We start from the raw sequence: 20,171 nt of genomic DNA, 5'->3' as shown, positions 1-20,171 counted from the left end.
CAAGTGGCCTCTCCCCCAGCTGGTTTGGGAAGGATTTCCTTGGAGAAAAGTGGAAAATGTTTATATAATAAGAAAAGTACTCACAAACATGAAAAAATGAATAATGGAATATTCTCGTTCTCGTAATCATGGAACCTCTTGTTGTTCTGAGGAGATGGCAAATTCAGCCAGTTCTGTGGATGGGAGAGAGTCCTTTTTGTGGGGGTGGCCTCAGGTTTTGCTCAGTCCCTCCAGGGGTCAGGTCAGCACAGCTTGGGGAGCCCCAGAGCACAGTGCTGGTGCTCCCAGGCTGAACGAGAGCTGAACAGCTCCAAAAAAACTTCTGGCCTCAGCTAACTAAAACTAACCAAACTAAAATCAAAGGAGAGCTCTCTGCTGCTCCCTGACCGTGCTGCAGACAACACAGTCTGAGAGAGAGAGAGCTGAAGATCCTATCTCTTATGTTTTTGAATACAGATGCAAAAAAAAATCCCACTGCTTTTTCTTCCCCCCCCCCCACCTTCCCTCTTGGATCTAGTTTTAAAGGCTCAAAACTTATTTCTGGGCTAAACAGATGAATGGGGATACAATTCAGCATCATAAAGTCACCCCAGGGCATCATCTTACTCTGATTATTACAAAAATAAGGGAAAGATAAGTTAAGGGTCAGAAAGATCAGAGCATGAATGAGTTTTGATCTGTTATTTGTTTACAGCAAGCAGTACAGTTTTCATTCTTTTCTCTATCAGGCATTAATGAAACACACAGTGACCCTTGGGCACTGCCAGCCCTCTCTCTATCAACATTTCAGAAACTGATCTAAGATCTCCTCAGAGATGTTACAGAGCCATTTAACTTTCTCTCTTCCCTGGGAATGGGCACTGACACCAAGTTAAAGATTACACTAATGCTTTGGTTAGTGACTTAGGCACGGAGGAGAACAGAGCTTGAGACAAAAGCGTCAAGGCAGAATGCTTCAAAGCATAATGACAAATGGTGATGTGTGATATTGAATTTCAGAGGACTGAATGCTGCAGTGCTTTTTCAATGTTCCCATTAAACGTTATTTTCCTTTCTTCAGTGCTGGAAAATGAGGCGAGGAGGCTTTTAGGGACAAACTGTGGATGCTCCTGTGCTGCAGACAAGAAAGAGTGGTGTGACCAGGGCTGTGCAGAAGGGCAGGATAACTCTGATTGAAATGGAAGCACTGGCAGTGGAGGGGATTGCCTGGCTCCAAAACCAGCCACTTAAAAGCATTGAGTGCTTTATCTCCCGAGCAGAGTCAGTAAGGTAATGCATCAGGATCTGCGAGCTCAAGCAAAATGTTTTCCAGTGCTCCTGCATTCAGAAACCACGGTGGGAGCTTTGCTGCTCCCATGGCCCTGCGATCCCAGCAGATGGCAGTGGTTTTTCCTGATACTGTGCATACCTCTCGATAGAGGAAGGAAATTGTTCTTTCCTCCAGAAGATTAGTCACAGCTTTTTTAGTTAAAAAAGGCATAATAAAATCACATATCAATCAGCTCAAATAATGAGGTCACCAAAGCAGCATTTTTGAGAGGCAGTGAAAGACTTAGGAAGGTATTGACACCTCTAAAAGCCCCTGTCATGTGCTAGAGGGGATTAAATGAGAGACGTGAATATTTATCTGGAATATGGAAAAAAGTTTCTCAAAGACTTCAGTGAGTGTTGAAAGGACCCAAAGGAAGAGTTTTACATATAGGAATAAAGAGAGTGTTTCAGAGACCACTGTGGATACCATATTGTGATCACTTTTCAACATTTCTATCTAATTTGATGTGTGACAGCTCTTTCTGGTAGCTTAATGTGTTATATGCATTATGGGGAAACACTTTTGTCTAATGACAGAATGAGAGATTTTCCTGAGCATAGTTGTTCATAAAAGTAGGGGTTTCACTCCACAGATGATAAAGTACTTTCATAAACATATAGAAAGTTACTTCTGATAAAGAACAGTGTAATAGAGAGACTTTTATTTTATTTTATTTTATTTTATTTTATTTTATTTTATTTTATTTTATTTTATTTTATTTTATTTTATTTTATTTTATTTTATTTTATTTTATTTTAGAGGAGAGGAGAGGAGAGGAGAGGAGAGGAGAGGAGAGGAGAGGAGAGGAGAGGAGAGGAGAGGAGAGGAGAGGAGAGGAGAGGAGAGGAGAGGAGAGGAGAGGAGAGGAGAGGAGAGGAGAGGAGAGGAGAGGAGAGGAGAGGAGAGGAGAGGAGAGGAGAGGAGAGGAGAGGAGAGGAGAGGAGAGGAGAGGAGAGGAGAGGAGAGGAGAGGAGAGGAGAGGAGAGGAGAGGAGAGGAGAGGAGAGGAGAGGAGAGGAGAGGAGAGGACTGAAAAATGGTGTCAGCAGAAATAAGGAAACTTACAGCAAGACAGCTAAAAGATAGAGGTCAGCCTCAGATGACTGGAATTAATCGTGTAGAAAGAAGCCAGTATCTCTTTTATTACTGAAATAATTCTATTTCCCTTAAAAGTACAGAAATCTACCACTGAGGCAAAAGAATTAACCACTCAGACAGGATCATCTCACTTTGATAATGTATCCTCCACTGAATAGCCAGGGGCTGTGGTAGGAAGGCAGAACTCATCAGTGAAGCAGTGAAAGCAGATAAAACCCTGCATATCAGAACTAACAACATGAACCTGGGACTATGAAGTCCTGAGGTGCTCCTGTCGTGTCCTCTCAGCTTGTGCCTTCCCTGTCATCCTCATGGCAAATTTTGGTGTGTTTAATCACTGAGTGCAAGCTGAAAAGGAGCTGCATAAATAGACTTTCAGGAGAACATTGGGGATGTCAAGAGACACTGGCAGGGGCAGGGATGAGCAATTTCTCTTTCTATCATGTAGCTGCATTTGTGTCCTTGGAACAACCTTTCTGGGTTCATTATTAAGCATTTATCTTTTGATGTAGCTCTTTGCTTCTGCAGCCCTACATTTATTAACACATTTTAGGCTGCAGCACCTGCTCACAGGAACCCTGGGCTGGGTGTGTAATGCTTCAAATGCCAGAAATCTGAGGGAAAATGCTGACTCGAGTCATCCAAAGGGTTTCAATTGTCACCTTGTGTCCCTGAATTACAAGTGAAAAAGAAGGGGGCAGCAAATGGGCTGCATACATGGCTTTTCCCATTTTTCCAGCCCTTCCCATGGCAGGAGGGTGCTGTCAGGAGCAGAGGAGCATTGCTCCTGCAGGGATCCACACATCAGATGGAGTCTGAACCACACACACTGTGTGCTCTGCAAAGTTAAAAGTACACCAGAATTATCATGAAGATTTCCTGACACCTCACAGACAAACACAGCCTGAGCTGAGCTCGTGTTCCCAGCAGGACCAAAGCCAGGGCTGCTCTGGATGGGGAATTGAGGTTTCCTTGGCAGCTTTGCTGTGCTTGAGCACAACCAGAGGGAGGGAGGGGGAGCTGGGCTTGCTGCATAGGCTGTGCTGTTTCTCCCAGCAGAGCCTTCACCAAAGGAGAAATGAAGCCATCCTTTTCCAGCAGGTCGCTGAAGACTGTGGGAGTATCAGCAAACATTGGCAGGGGTGGAAAAAAACTCAGGGAAAGGTCAAAGCAGGATATTACTGCTCTTCCCCTGAAGGGTGAAAGATACACACAAAGAGGGTCAGATGAATTAAGATGTAAACATATGCCCACATGCAAATGACAGGGGGAAAAAAAATCAATTAATGTATTAAAACAAAACATAGTTTATTTGCTTTCATAACACTTTTCCCTTTTGCAGGTTCCTTTGCTATTTTAGGCATTTTTAAGACTTGAAGCCTAAATAAAGGGTCTGCATTTACACTGAATAAAATACTTTTCTTGAAGTGAAACATACTTTTTTGGGGGCGGAAAAAAAGGTGGATAATGTGTCAAAACTTTTTTTTTTAATCCAGTACAAGTCCCATTACAGACTTGCTTCACTTGATGCAGAGCAGAAGATGACAGAGCTCAGTGGGAATTACTGAAATTTGCTGGAAAACACACAGTTCAGGGAAAGACCAGCCCAGGCAGAAGTGTTTCCTTATCTCCACATTGTACTCTGCTCTGTGAACCTCCGAGTGAACAAAGAGCCCTTTGTTTTGCAGAAACTGTTCTGAGACCTTAGCAGTAGCAGGTGGGATATTCTATCTGATACTATGTATTTATTTCATGCTCTGGAGTGCGAAAAAATTTGCCTTTAGCAAATGCTATTAAATTCTGACAGCTGAAATTGTCAGAGGGTAAATAAGGGCTGTAACTTGGTTCACTCTTTGCTGTTGTGGCTGCGAGAGAGGCAAATAAAACTGCAGAAAGTTTAAGAAAGAAACAGAAAAGTACATGCCCTACTGCTAATGAATTAAAAATAACAAGTTCTATTCCAAAGACCCATGCTGTGACACTGGGACCGTTTCACAAATAAAGACCTGCTCTAATTATAGTTAAATTCTATCCTTGGCCACGGGCCCTGCTTTAGAAACACTTTGCACCAGACTAACCTTACAAGAGAGAGTAAAAACAGGTCCAAATTCCTTTGCCCAGCTGCAAAAGAAAGATTTTCGTGGATGAAAGAAAATTCAGCTGATCAAGTCTCGTTTCAATGGGATCTAACCACAGCATAACAGGAAACACTACGTGACAAAAGTCCTCTGAGATATTGCTGCAGACACCCAGAGAACAAGGAAATGTCCCTGCCCTGAGGATTGCTGCTGCTTTCCCTCTGTCCCTGGGGTTCATTTGACTGTCTAATGGCATCACACAAATATTCATGAGTTTCTTGCTCATCCTGCATATGAGCTATGTGGCAGGCTTGGTGAATATTCAGACCTGCTATCTGGAGTCTAACTTCAGCATTTTTAAACCTGTAGCAAAGGGAAAAGGTTTGGGCAAGGCCCAGATGAGCCAGGGTTATCAGGAAAAAAACCCAACTAATTGTCCAACTTCAGTCTCTGACTTACTTTTTGGGCATAAACACACAAGTATTTAGTGCAGTTTTAGTAATAAATTGCACCTCTCACAAAATCTTTCACATTGTTTCCTTCTGAACCAAAACACCTTTTTTATTAGAGCCATTTGGCAGAGGGCAAATACTTCACAACCCAGGACACTCACACATTCCCCAGTTTTATTAAAATCCAGTATCTGGATCCACTTGCTGGATAGACCTGAGTTATCCAGTACAGAATTATAATTCTGAACACTTAAAACCTTCACATAGCTGGTTTACAGGCACATCTCCTTCCTGTGACTCATTCTGCTCTGTAAAACCAGGAGTGCTTGGGGCAGATCTGCTCCCTGCTAAATCAGAGTGCATTAACAGGACTGGGATCTCCCCTTGCAAAGGTGACAGGGACAGAAGAGGGGCAGTGAGGGCCATCCCAGGGCTGCTGTGACTGCCCCACAGCCCCTGTGGGGCTCAGCTCTGGGAAGATCCTCTTGCATCTGGCATGATCCTGTTAGGATGAGTGACGTGGGTGGAAACAGGCTTTGACCATGCACAGCTTAAAACCTAATAAAAACAAATTAGTCTAATAGAAAACAAAAATAATAGGGTAAATAAAACTGCCAAGACCACTGCAAATGCAATTTACCCATTGACACTAATGTTCTTCAGTGCTGACTGGAAAGGCAAAATTAATAATCATAGTGGAAGGGACTTTTGTTGTTCTGCAGTTGATTTTATACCATATGAAATGAAAAGACAAGACTGATATGTTTGATATGTGTATCTAGAAAACGCAGAGTTTCCACAAGTTCTTTGATTGGTTCAGTTTATTCCTTTCTCTGCCTTAAGTTTCTTTATAATTTTAATTTCCTGAGACAAAGATAGGGCTTTTTTGGGCTCAGAATTCTTCTCTAGGGTAGGGAATAAGGTGGTTGACTCTTTGGAAAACTTCAGTTTCTTCTTCTAGTGAGCTGCATGTTTTCTGAAGAGATTTATTGTTACAGTCTGATTTCTCATTTTACATATATGAATAAATCTTATCACTGAATTATTTATCTGAAAACAAGAAACTGAATTGCAAGTCCCAGCCTTTAACATTCCAGGATTTTCATATCTGTGCAAAATCAAAACCCCTTGAAAATCCTTATTATTGAATTATTCATCTGAAAACATGCCACAATAAAAAATTACCCAACAACAATGTCCCTTCAGAATCTGCAAAAACAGCCACAGAGGGCATGGAAGGAAAGATTTAAAATGCCACAGCTCTTCCTCCCCCAGGAAAGCCAGGAACTATTTTTCCTACATGGTGAAGGAACTGGGCTGGCACTGGAGCTCGAATGGCTCTAGTGCAGATGGATTTATTCCCAGCAGGGCTGATGGGGAGGCAGACTGGCTCCTAGGGTGAGACTCCTCTCTCCATCAGGTACAGAGTCCCAAAAATGTGCCCTAATGCAAACATCACAGTTGTGTGACAAGAAGCTGACACAGGAGAGCCTCACCCTGGGACAGTGTCCATGCACATCCATTTGAACACCACCTGGGAAAAGACACTCAATAACTTGAAATACTGATTCATTTGTATTTATGCTAAGGGTTCTACTCATCCATATCTGAGTTTCCATCCCAAATGCACCTTTACAGGTCTGTTGCCTACGGGGAATTAGGCAAAGTCAAAATTGCAGTCAGCTAAGGTCAGGTTTGTAGCAAACTATATTAAATGCTCTTTTCCCTGGGAATTTTATTATTAATTATTAATAAAGGTAATTTTAAACCCTTTCCTCTGAGATGTACATCCACGCAGAGGTTTTGATGTGCTCTTGTGCTCACTTGTCTGTATCTTGACAGACATTTATGACCCTGTGACACTTTGCAAATGAAAATAGTTCAGTCTGCATATTACAGCTAACTGGGAATATTGCAGACAATATTCAGGATGGAGAAATGATTCATTGAAACCTTAAGAGGATGGATGGATGGATGGATGGATGGATGGATGGATGTGCAGGAAATAACAAAATGAGATTCGTCACGGAAAAAAAATGAAAACATCTGGGAAAAAGGAAATAATCAGAGTCAGATTTTGGTGGGAGGAATGAACCTTGCTAATGAAATACTCAGATATAGAAATGCATTCTGTGGGGAAGTAACTCCTTCCCTGTACAATCTCTGTCAAAACATCTGCAACATATAATTAAAAAATGTAAAAAGAAAAATTACATGGATAAGTTTTAGAGTCCAGAATGACCACAGTGTTTCCACTGACATTAAATTACATTTTACAGTATTGACTGACTCTCTTCTGACAGAAGCAAGAGATAATTTTCTGCCCACCACCACTGTCCAAGCCACCAATGACTTCACAAGACCTCAGTTAAATACTCCTGAAACTAAAAGGTGGAAAAGAAAATCAATGAGGGATTGCAGAAACAAAAATTCAACTTTATGAAAGCCCTTTTTTGATTGAGGAGATATCCTTGTGGCTTCTCATCAGATGCTAAACCATAACCCTGTCCTGTTCCAGGCCATATCTGTGTGTTTTATAGCCACTGAGGCACTGAAAGATCAATGTTTGTCCTGTGAGAAATCCCTAAACTAAAGTTGTGGATGTGAATCATCTCATATGGGTTACCCAAATGTAGTTTTCCCTTGGTGTTAAGGCTGGTGTGCAGGCTGTGGGCCGGGCCCTGGTGTGCCCTCTCCCCTTTCCCTGCAGGATTCCCTCCCCAGGGCACCAGGATTCTGCAGGATAGCTGCAAGGGGGGAGCACAAACACATCTCACCCACCATGGCACCTGGCACAGACACTCTCCTTGCTCTCCTTGGCCAGAACTCCTTGTCAGTTCTGGGTTTCTCCTGCCTTCTCTTCTCCACCTGATTTTCCTGTGCTTCCTGGGCAAAACCCAAGCTGTCCCAGGTAACCTTCCTAAGGATGCTCCAGTGGAGTTGTGTTTGGGGCAGGTGTCTGTCACTGCACATTTTGGGGGACAAAAAACCCGCACAGGCAGGGCTGCTTCTCTTGCCCATTCAGGGACTAACCTTCTCCAGCTCCCATTCAGGCTTTTGCAGCAGTTCATGAGAGCTGGGACTTCTCATGCCCTCAAGGATCTGAGTCGTGTGACCAATGCAGTGAAAAGTCATAATCTAATGCATCCATGAGTATTCTGTTCAGAGCATCCTCCATATGGTAATTATTAATAATATAGTTATGAAAAAAGTTCCTGTTCCAGCTCTCTCTTAAACAGGATTTACACAGCCATCTGGTATTCTGTTCAATTCTTTTTTTTTTATTTTTTCTTTCCCCAACCCAATTTATGTGTCTTACTGTTAATTAAATTAAAACTCATGAAAGAGCTCTTGCTTTGTGGTGGTTATGAACAGAGCTGCTGAGAAGACTGAGATGGGCACTCAACATTTGCAATTAAAAGAACAGAGCAATGATAATTTTGCAATTGGGAAAAAAGAGAAATTAATGTCACCTCCTGCAGAGGAGCAACAGCTTTACACCTACAGAGAAGCCACAGCTTTACACCTAAAGGTAAATGTTGACACAAGACCCCTGCCAACATTAAAGAGAGACAAGAAAGTATCATATTGGTACAGACTAAAATGAGAATATAAAATATAAAGGCATCTGTGCAGCTGATATACAGCAGCAAAATGGTTTTGTTGTGGGGCATTAAAACTTTGTTTTTCTCACTGTTGGCTGTACAAGGGTAGTTCCAACCTCTGTACCTCTCACTAGTAGAAATCATATTCTGGCTGAATGAGTTCACACACAGAAAAAAATGTGTGCTACCCTTACATTTCAAGGATCTGGGTGAAAACAAATTGGTTTGAATGTTTCAAGAAAAGAGAAAAAGCATTAATATAATTTTTTTAGTCAAGAACACAGTAGGCTTTCAGGTGTTGTAAACCTGCATGAGGAGCAGCTGAGGGTATCCATGGCCCACAGAGCTCATGGTCCTTGGCATCAAAACTTGAACATAGCAACTCAAGTGACTTCTGGTTATAATCCACCAAAGCCACCTGCTCCACCTTAATGCTGCTCTTTATTTTGCCACTTCTGTGAGCAGCTGCTGGACTCCTCTGGAGTTTGCTGTCACTGTGAGAGCTCCCAGCCTGTGCTCCAGGGGCCAAGTGAACACCTGAACAGTCTGATGATGGCTGCAGCATGATCAGAGTGCTTGGCTGCCCTTCCTGCACCCAACCCTCCTCCTGCCTGTGCCCCTGCAGTGCTGCAAGAGACAGAAATCTCTTATTGGCTGAAGAGTGCAAGTGCAAAGCATCACTAAATAAACCAGGGGAGACCAAGAATCAGTTTGTTAAATATGCATAATACTATACCCTCTCTATTATAGGATTTCCTTAAATTGAAAATGGATTTCAAAGCACAGGATTTGTACACATAACCCTAAATATCTGTCAAGTGTATAAAAAGCTTGCACGTGAAATGCTTTGCCTCTTAAGGAATTAACTACCCTGTTACCATAACACGATGTCTTTGTTCAGTGAGTGTGACCAATATCAGCCTGTTATCATGTCACTGCCAAAGCCCAAAGCCATTTATCTGAGCGTGCCTCTCTCTCCCACAGACTGAACTATCTTGGTTTTGAATTAGCAGTTAAATACTCATCTTACACATAGACACACACCAGCTGCTGAAAGGAATGTGCTGAAAACTGCTGAGCTGAGAGTCACCATGAGACTGCTGAGTGCTCGGGTTCACATCCTGTAATTAGTTTGTCATTACCAGTGTGCAACAGGTTATGAAAGGACATCCAGAAAGGATGCTCAGGTTTCCTGGGCTTAGGAAGATATTTACACACTGAAAGATCAACTGTACATGACCTCCCTCGGGTGCCTTAGGCCAATGTTCATGCAGTGTACAAAGTTTCACATATAAATGGTAAGAAATGGGGGATTGTCCCTCTGGAGCCAGGTAAGCCAGGGGGAAGTGCTCAGAGCGGCACAGCAGCTCCAGCTCGTGCTCTTGGTATCAGAGGGATGACACAAATCTTTGGAATGATAAGTGAACAAAGCAGCACAGGAAAATTCACACACTGAAAAAGCTTGAGGATCTGTCAGAGGTCCCTTGCAATTCAGAATGTTCTGTGATTCTGTGACTGATGATTCTCAGGCCATGGATCACTGGGCACTGGTCCATGATGAAGTACTCTCTGTGTCTGTTAGATTAGTTCCTTTTCTGAAAGAACACCCGAGCAAGCTTGGCCTCCTGTCACCAAAGTAAAAGTTTCAATAACTGAACTTGACCCAGCTTGTTGAACTTCTGACTGAGAGTGAACTGAGATGTTCAGCTTGGTTTTGGTGAAGGAACAAAGCAGAGACACAACATCCTAGGAGGAAATATTTGGCTCCATACTACGTGCTCCTGCATGAAGGCATTTAATTTCAAATATGTTTTAAGATTCTCTTTAATTAATGGCTTTCATAACAGGAAAAGACCTTCTCCAGCCAGCACAGCAGCACAGTCAAGAGGCAAAATGAAGCAGGTGGTGGGTTTGGGAGGGGAAAGAGAGAGCAGATGTTAGCTTGAAAATTTGGAACACTCTTCGAGTCCCGTAGCAGGAGCCCAGTTTCCATCAATGCATATTGTAGGAGCAATTAATTGGGACCACCCAGGCCTAGAGTCTGCCAGAATAACATTTTCCATTCACACAACACACTTCTGTAAGGCTGAGTAGTTGTTTCAAATACTTCTAGAAGAATTTATTTTTCATTTTGCAGATAACCTTCTCTGTATTAAAGGGTGTGAGAAAATGCAAATCAAGCCACGAGTAGCTAAAATTCTAGGGACAGTCCTGGTCCCACTGAAATCCATCTTTTGTTTATTTTTCAGGTGGCATCAAGGAAGCATAATTAAATGTGAAGCCATATGCCCCAGGGACCCAAAGGAAGAGCTTACCTTTTTGACCTCATATTTAATAGCAAGTTTAATCCTGCTCAAACTTGGCCGGTGGTGCTCAGGGCACAGATGGATGTTCACATCTCCATTCAGAATAGCCTCCACTTCTTCTGTGTCTCTGCACAGGTCCAGCACCCCCACCACAAAGTCCTTGCATTGCATAGATAGCTTCCTATAGTCGTTCTGAGGAAAAACAGAGAAACGGTGTTTTATTGTGCACTGAGAGCTGGGCTGCAAACAGGCAAATGAAAAAAAGGAAGAGAGAGCAGTTGTGAGAAAGGTTATTACTTCTGCAAAACTACTGCCTGGAAAAGCATTTGATTTACACAGCATGTCAATGGCTTTTCACTAAAGTACAGGAACTCCTCCAGACTTAATTAGCAATGTCTCTACCAGCAGCAGAGTTTGCATGGCAATAGAACAAGTTTTACAGAACAAGTAAATAATTTCCAGGGAAATTTTGATTTTAAGCAATCTGCGTGGTGTATCTCTAGGAATGTGAAAATATGGCCAAAAAAAAAATGGTCCTGCTAACTGGTTAAAATATACAGCAAATTTTCAGTTTGGGTTCTGTCCTACTAATTCTTTCATAACTTTCAAGAAGTTTCGTATCGCTACAAAGAGCTGGAGCATCACACAGATGTGTTCAAATTAATTATATAGTTATAATACCAACTTCAGTCTCAAACCTTAGAATTTAGTTAAACATTCCTGAAAGAGCATCCAGATGATTGTTGTCACAGCACCTCTCTGTGCTTCAGAGAAATGGAACTTCAGAAACTCAACATGATTTCCTGTGATATAATTTCACTTTGCAAACCCAAATTACACTTGTGGGGAAAGAGATAACCTGTACCTGACTTGACAGAGGGCTAGAAGAGCAATTTCCCTGCCTTAAATTAAATTGTGATTGATTTTCACATGAAGACACTTAAAAAAACGAGGAAAGCGCCACCATCTGAGTAAATGTTGTAAATTAGAACACAATTAAGGTTACTATTAATATCATAACAAAATGGTGATATTAAAGGCTCTATGCAACAAATAGGAATGATAAGCATAAGACAGGCTCTAACTGACTTGAGAGATCTTTTCAAAATAGGTTTGATGAGTTAATTAAATTCAGTACCTTATCTAATTAAGCCAGCAGCCAAAAGAATAAGATAGCTAAACCCGTCTTTGATGAAATGATAAGGGTAACCTGACTTTGTGCTTCTGTATTTCCTAAATTATCAATTCTATCATTTACACATAGCAACATATTAGCCTGCCTTGTTACACGAAGATCTCAAAGCACTGTACAAACATTCATTAATTAGTTAGAACAGCACTGTCTAAAATACGTAATTAGAGGTAGCTTAACTTCTTTGGCCAGTTTTTCCTCTTCAGAACTGAGATTATAATGAATTTCTTAAACCAGTTGGTTTAATGTCTTTGTCATAGGTTTGAGGTTACTTCTCCCGTGAATGCGTGTGTGTCCCAGCTTCACTTTTCATGCAGGGAAGAGCTGGGATGAGCACAGAATAATGCAATAATCACAGGGAACCAGAAAGCCCCTCAAGGCTCCAAGTGGGACATGCTCACAGGAAAGGGAAGAAGCCATTTCTGATCCATGTTTAGGAGAAGGGGCTGAAGACAGCTGGGGAATAACAGGGATTTTACTGCTGACACCTTCTGCAAGGTGAAACTTGTATGTTTATGTCCTCTTATGTATCAAAAAAGTTTATAACTGAGTTCCTCTTTTTGTCTTTGAGTGCTGTAATCAGACCAGGTGTTCTAATTGTGTTGTTAATGGGGAGGAGCAAGAACTTCAAATGTTCATTTAGAGGAGACATAGGAGTACAACAAACAGATCTTTATTGGGGTGAATGCCCCATTGCAGAAGCTGGGGCACCAAGACTTCCATAAATGTACCAAGCTAGAGAACTAAGGTTTAAGATGTCCTCATGTCTTGGGCAGAAAATGATGGTCCATTTACATCTAAATCTAGTTCCTGAGCATTTTGTGGAGATAGATAGGATTTGTGGAGTAAATGTTTTCAAATACAGGGTGAGGTAAGGTCGGAAATGTAAATGAAAGACAGATTGCACTTTATGGCTTCAAAGCACTCCTCTCAAATCAATTCCATGCTTTAATCTTCCCCACAAGATGAATTTCAATAAATTGAAAGCTTGCCTCTTCACTGAGAGAATAGATGGCCAAACAAAAGTATCAGCCTCAAAATAACTACAGAAATAGTGAAGGACAGCAAATACAGATAGATCTGAAAGCATGAGTAGGGTAGGAATAAAATGCCTTGCTGCCACAGGTAATGGAGATGCTTAATTAGCCCAGCAGCTTTAAAAAAACCAAGGCTGAGAACTCTGCTGAGCTTCAATACCATTCTCTAGGTAATGTTTGCAAAGTTCAGAAGCTTACCTCTTAACCAGCACATTTTAGGTAATTCTCATCATTACTTCCACATCATCTGAACAACTAGCTTGGATTAGATTAGATTAGATTATTTTCCCTCTTTTCCTTTCTTTAAGGAAAGACATTTAGTAGCAGCTAGAAAAGTGCTTCCAAAGCATCTGCAAATGGCAGGTTCTCAGCTGGCAAACTCTGTCAAGACCCAGCTTTATGCACAACTCCAAGCTTAATGTTTTTACTGGTTCTGTACATATGTAGAAACTATGGATGGTATCCTCATTCAAAGTTTTTTACTCTGATTTTTAAGTAGACACAAGCAGCCATACATCCTACCCAAGATACATAGAAAGAATAGAATAGAATAGAATAGAATAGAATAGAATAGAATAGAATAGAATAGAATAGAATAAAATAAAATAAAATAAAATAAAATAAAATAAAATAAAATAAAATAAAATAAAATAAAATAAAATAAAATAAAATAAAATAAAATAAAATAAAATAAAATAAAATAAAATAAAATAAAATAAAATAAAATAAAATAATAAACTGCCGTCCAGCAATTTTGCAGCCAGGCAGGAGGGCAGATTACATCTCTCAGGAGATGGCTCATCTGTTAAAACAAGTCTCAAAGATCACTGAACCTGCTGTGTCTTCTGATGATCCCTTTTACAAAACCATTTGTCATCTTTGTTCTGGCTTCCTTAATGCTCACAGTCATCACAGAAAATCCTGATCACCCTGATGGTGAGAACACACTCAATGACTCTCCTCATGTCAGGGTATTTCTCTCAAGCACATATTATTCTGTATTTAAAACTGAGATTAACAGAGGTCTGACAGCCAAGCTTCTCCTGATCCTGGCTTGCAAAGCACAGCTCTGGTGACGCAAACAGAAATTCTGTACCTGCACCTAAAATCCTGTCCTGTGAGTTCTGACGCACAGGAAAAATCCCAAGGAAGACAAGAAGATTTATTTACAAGCAGCATCCAAGCTCTATCGATGTTTGTGCCAGCACCACATATTTCACATGTTTGCCTGTATTGCACACATTTGGAAGCATCCAAGATGCTGCATTCCCTGCAGGAAGGAGAGCTGGGACAGTGGATGGAAAGCTGCACCCCAGGGCAGAGATTAGCAAGGGGTGGGAGGAAGAGGTGAAGGACAACAAGGATTCATTTCCAGGTACTTCCAGACACTGGTGAGTCGTTCCAGCACTTGAGGAAATGACCTGAAGCCGGGTCAGGAGAGGTTTAGTTTGGATATTAGAAAAATATTCTTCACCCAGTGAATGGTTGGGCACTGGAAAAGGCTCCCCAGGGCAGTGGCACAGAACCAAACCTGACAGAGCTCAGTGAGCTCAGCACTCTCAGGAACATGATGGTATTCTTGGAACTGTTCTTTGCAGGGCCAGGAGCTGGGCTTTGATGGTCTGTGTGGGGCCCTTCAAACTCAGACCATTCTGTGATTCTCTGTGATTGTTATACCAAGGTTGTTGAAGATCGTAGCCCTGAGAACCCCATGACTCTGCCAGAACACTGAGGGGCAGATGGCCACTGTGTCTTGGGGTGCAAAGGGACAGTCCCCACTTCACCACTGCCCTGCCAGCCAGGTTTGACCCCTAAACCAGGCATGCCATGGCCTTCCTGTCAAAGTGAGTTTTGTGGAGAACCATCCTGGACAGGAAGTGGCAGCAAGTGAGGTCAGACTTGCACCACAGCAAGAAACTCAGGGCTGGAGACACAAAATCCAGCTCAGTTCTCCTGGCAGTGCAGCAGAAGCAGACATGGGCAATGACAACAACCCAAACCTTCCCAAGCACCCCAATTAGGTGCTGTATTATGGAAGTCTGAGGATTATGAGGCTCATAAAACAGATGGATTTTTACAGTAATGAAAATTGCAAATCACACATGAGAGATGCTGGGGCCTCATCCTGACAGGCTGAGCGCTGTCAAGCCTCAGGGAGGAAGATGAGGGATAAAACTAAGTAGGCAAGAGAGCCATCCTGTTTCAAATGACACATGGAAGAGAATTTTATTTCCAATAGAGGCAGTGAGCACATCGGGATCAGAATAACGCCTGAGAATGTGACAATATCATTTTTTAAAAACTAGAACGTAATAAAAGTATTCCAAATTAGTCATTTCCTGCTTCTTCTAACCCTGTTGTGCATGTGGAGTTAAAAATTTCTAATTTTGCTGTTTTGAAAAGGCTGATGGTACTTGTCATTCACTGCAATTTCTCTGAGTACCCTATTATTATCTGTTGATTATGTTCTAAATGAACTCTGTCATGTCTCCACATCTGTTCAAAACCAACCAGATTTTTTCAGAAAAAAGCTGTTTCAGGTCAGAGAGATGGAGTTTGAGTAAAAAGTTAAGTGAAATGAGAAAAACTAAGTCCAGAGACCTATCTGGCATTTCTGGGTAGCATTAAATTTGCTGTACAAGTGAAAGCTGTAGGCACATTGCATGGAGTCTCTTTTTATGTTTCTTTGGGCTCTTGGCTCTTTGTATTTAATCTCCATCACACATGCACATATATCAAGGAGAGAAATATTGCAGTGCTTAGATTAGCATTTTGAGAAGGGACAGCAGAAAAAAAAATGGAGAGATAATTCTGTAAATATGAACAGAAAACTCCCCCAAGTAAAGATTATTGTAGAAAGAAAACAAAACTGAGAGAAAGGAAGGGGGACAAAAGCAGAAATATTTCATGCAAGATTTGAAATGAAATTTTTAAATAAACCATCATGTCAAATATTCAAAATGCTTATAAATATTTACCAATTAGATATCACGTGAAATATGCACAAACCTGTACAGAAAAGCTGTGGGACAGATTTCCTTCTGGGTATTTACACTGTCTTTGGCTGGCCATATGTTTGGGATTGAGAAGAAGCACAAGGCCTGTGGGAGGGAAGGTGATGAGAGAAGATGCTGAGGAAGGGCCCTGCCCTGATCCTGACCATGTAACTTTGTTATCCTCTGAAATGCACTGAGCACCCTCCCAAAGAGCTTTGCCAAGTGCTGACACTTTTGAATACAGTTGAGTGCATTCTTATTGTTTGCAGACGGAATGCCTACATGCACAGGCTGTATGCCAAGGCTGTACAGTTAATTTTCCAGAAAGCACATTCAGTTTGTTTATGTTCTCTTGCTTCTGAAGTGGCAGCACATCAGAGAATTATTGGAGCTCTGCGTATATTGTGCCATACCCGTAGGCATGTCTCTGAATTTAAAGTCCAGTGCTCATTTAAAACATTTCCCTACTCAGGTGCAGATTGCTAAATGTTTCTAGAGGTAGGAACAGATGTCCCAGTTCATTTTTGAAATGATCCAGACCTTGACTTCTTAATCTCCAGGGAGCATAATATAATAAGCAATCTGTTCATATACAAGAGTTTGACATTTCAGAAGTGTGACTCTGTTGCTTTCCAAGCAATTTAGACCCTTCTAAATGGAACCAAGACAAACCTGGCCGTGGTTTATCCTCTGAGCAGTGCCAGGTTGCAGCATGGCAGAGCAGAGGGGCCTCCAGGCAAAGGGGGACTTTAGATTCTGCCAGGAGACACTAAGAGATGTGGCCAATATAAGGACAAACCAGAGTGCTGTTTGTCCTGACATTATTCTTCTCCAAAAAAGCCCAGAAAACAACAGGATCATTTGACTGAGGACCAAATATTTTCTGACTTCCAAGAAGCCATGGGAATAACATCCCTTGCATCATTACGAGGATTTCAATGGCAGTTGCACTGACTGATTTAAAATAAGACTGGTTTTTTGGGGTGTCTCTTTATTCTCCTCATCATCTACGCTGCCAAAACTCCTCTCTAAGAGAGCACATCCCTCCACTGAGGAGATAGAGCAGTAAGGAATCAATCAAACCACAGACTTTGGATTTCACCTTACAGCTATTGACTGTAAGGTGAAATTGACTGGTAGATACATCAAATCCTTAAAGAAGCTCAATGAGATGGTGGTAATGATTCTAGTTGTGAAGTTGAAAATCCTTTAGAATTTGTTACCATGCTTTTGCAACATCATTTGCAGGTCCAGGTATATGTTTAATCGTCAGCAATAACATTCCAAGAACTCTAAAGTGTGAACTGTCAAAAGCAGCAGTAAGGACAGGTTTGCACCTCCCTGATTTGTTCCTACTCTTTTTCACTTCAGCTCTTTTCTGCTCTAGCTCTTAAAAATTTACAAATTCTACCAATAATTTCTTCTGGGAATTTATTCATATTTTGGATAAATGGAGCTTCTCTGAGACCAAAATTAATGAATAAATTTTGGAAGCCACTTTTCTATCAATAAAAACATTAGAAAAGGAAAAATATTTTACTTTGTCTTCCCCTTGGAACAATTCCTTTTAAAGGTGTCTGGGTGGTTTCTTTTAATCAAAAATTAGGGGATGGATTATTTGGGGAAGCAAAGACAGGAATCAAACATAATCCTCAAAGGAAGTTAAGGACAGAGATTGAGCACAATTCCTGACTCTTCAACCAAAGTTTTAGATTCCCTAGCATAAGAAATTTAAGAATCAGTCAACTCTCAGCCTTTTTTATTATTTCTATTGATTTTCTTTACTATATGAAACTTAAAATAATTTTCCTGTACGTGTGAACTCCCTCTACACTGAAACTAATGGATGACAAAGTTCTCACCCTGAACAGAATACAGTCTTTCTTTTCATACCTAGTGACTTGCCAGAAAAACACCTCCATCTCCTCTACTCCTTTCCCCAAAGTCACCTTCAGCCTGGCAGGTACCATTACTGAGCATCCCTGCTCAGGAACATCAGTGCTATTCAGCAGAGATCTAACACCCCACTCCAAGTCTCTGAAAGTATTTAATTAACCTAGAACAGAAATTATATTGGTTTACAACTTTTTTAAAAAAATGAGAATATTTTAAGTCTCAAGGTTGGCATAGCAGCTTTTCAACATAAGATGGCATTTGATGCTTGAGGTACTTCTTTTTTCTGTCACCTCAGCTTGTTTTCAAACAGACATTCAAATAAGTCACAGCTTTTGATTCCTCAGCTAGGTGAAAGGTGTTTTTTTTCTTCCAGGTTTTCCCTAGCTCATTTGAATGTTTATGCTGAAACACCTGTTTTCAGAAGATAAACTGTCAAGTCCCTGGATGTCACAAAAACAGGACAGGCTAGACAGGTATTAATGAAATGTGCATGCCAAATGTGGGGAAGACACAAATTTGGCCAAGGAGAGGGTCTGTCTCCTGTGTCCTGTCAACAGCTTCTCCTTAAATGCAAACTATATATTTCAAAATAATACTCTGATAATTTTCTGGTTAAAGGAGAGTTTAGGATCTCTTCACATCAGCAGTAAAACCAAGTTCATGATGATGCAGAGCAATGCTCCAAAACCTCTCCACTACATTCAGACATTTATTGCTCCCTGTGTGGGGAAATGGCACTGAGGATCACTGGCTACCTGGGAGAAAAAGCCAATTCCCACCTCACCACAACCTCCTTTCAGGTCATTCTGCAGCTCTGATGTGAGAGATTTATCAAAACACAAAGTTACCTCTGGGCCAAGCTTCTCATTCCTCATGCCATCCATACTTTTTCTCTCTGACATTTTCCCATGTATATTATATTCCTGATGACTTTGCCAGCTTCACTGGGGAAGATTTCTATTTCCTATACAATTTGAGATGACATAGCTTCCTTGCACTAAAAGAATTAGCTGCTCTCCCTCAATTGTATGGCTTTGAGCTCAGCTGCTTGAAATCTTTGTGTTTCCTGAAAATCAGCTGGGAAAAAAATGAGAAAATAATGGATTTAAATTCAAAACAATTAATTATTTGCTCAAGACAGCTTCATTTATCCCTTAGGCTGGGGTAACTTTGGCACCTTCAACTTGCTTAAGGAACACACTTATATGTTCAAAGGTGCTTTCAGTCTCTTCTCTCATAGGAATTTTGGCTACAAGCAGCACGTGCAGATCAGGAAAGGATGAAAAGAAAAGGCTCCTGCTAAATCCATCCTGCAAGTGAACGGTGGCTTAACTGCAAGCCACAGTGCAAGTGATATTCATAATTAAAATAACCTTATGTTTTCAAGGTCTCAAGCAGACAACAACCACAGTTCTCAATGTCCAGCAAGGAGAGCCTCTTATAAAACTGGTCACAAGCATCAGAGAGGGTGAAATTCTGGTTCCCACACTCAAGCAGCAACCAAGCACTTTGGAAAAATGTGATCCCAGCTGCTGAGCCCTGGCACAGAGCACTCTTGACCATATGGAAATTGTCCTCTCTCTAAGAAGAGCAGACTTAGAAGTCGTGCTGCAGAACCTTCTTGAGCAGTATGAATATTAGAAGTGAATAATTATATCTCTTTGTTCTGAAATGAGTTCAGATCCTGGGGTTTGGACAGTGAGAATGAAATGACACCCAGTGGGCAATGAGCTGTCTCCATGCTGCACTGGTGACAATTTCCCTGCAACAAATGATATTGAAAATTGCCTTTTTTGATCATGGAGATGCCAAAAAACCCATAGATACTACAGTACCTAGCACCATTTTAAAGCAATGTGAAGTTGTTTGTATACCATTACTGTTTATCCACAACTCTCTGAATAGTCTGCCTGGACTCGGTGAGGATAAGTTCATCATAATTATCTACAATAACAACAATTAACAACATAATGAGGGATAAACTAAATCACTTCCCATCTGCATCCTATTTGATGTCAGACTTGAGATCCTCAGAATGTGTTACTTGGTTTACATTCATTAATATGATATTGATTCCCTACAGTGCCCTGGATAAACGTACCTGACTGCATTCTCCCATCTGCTGATCTAACATCATTATTCTATTCGGAGCAATCATCCTAATTACTCTCATTTGTAGTTCCAGTAGATATCCCTTCCC

At 41.1% G+C, this 20,171-nt stretch overlaps 1 protein-coding gene across 1 annotated transcript in view; it reads right to left on the bottom strand.

Annotated features, from left to right (window-relative positions):
* TRPC7 (transient receptor potential cation channel subfamily C member 7) overlaps nucleotides 1-20,171 on the bottom strand; it is a 95,971-nt gene that overhangs the window by 32,283 nt on the left and 43,517 nt on the right. Inside the window, exon 7 of the mRNA XM_086852167.1 lies at nucleotides 10,860-11,042. Within this exon, the coding sequence (XP_086708293.1) occupies nucleotides 10,860-11,042 (183 nt within the window). The remainder of the gene's footprint in view (nucleotides 1-10,859; nucleotides 11,043-20,171) is intronic.

Source organism: Cyanistes caeruleus, chromosome 15 (genome assembly GCF_971803275.1).
Source record: "Cyanistes caeruleus chromosome 15, bCyaCae1.hap1.1, whole genome shotgun sequence".
NCBI classification, from domain to species: Eukaryota; Metazoa; Chordata; class Aves; order Passeriformes; family Paridae; genus Cyanistes; species Cyanistes caeruleus.
This window is presented reverse-complemented; position numbering and strand designations above follow the sequence as displayed.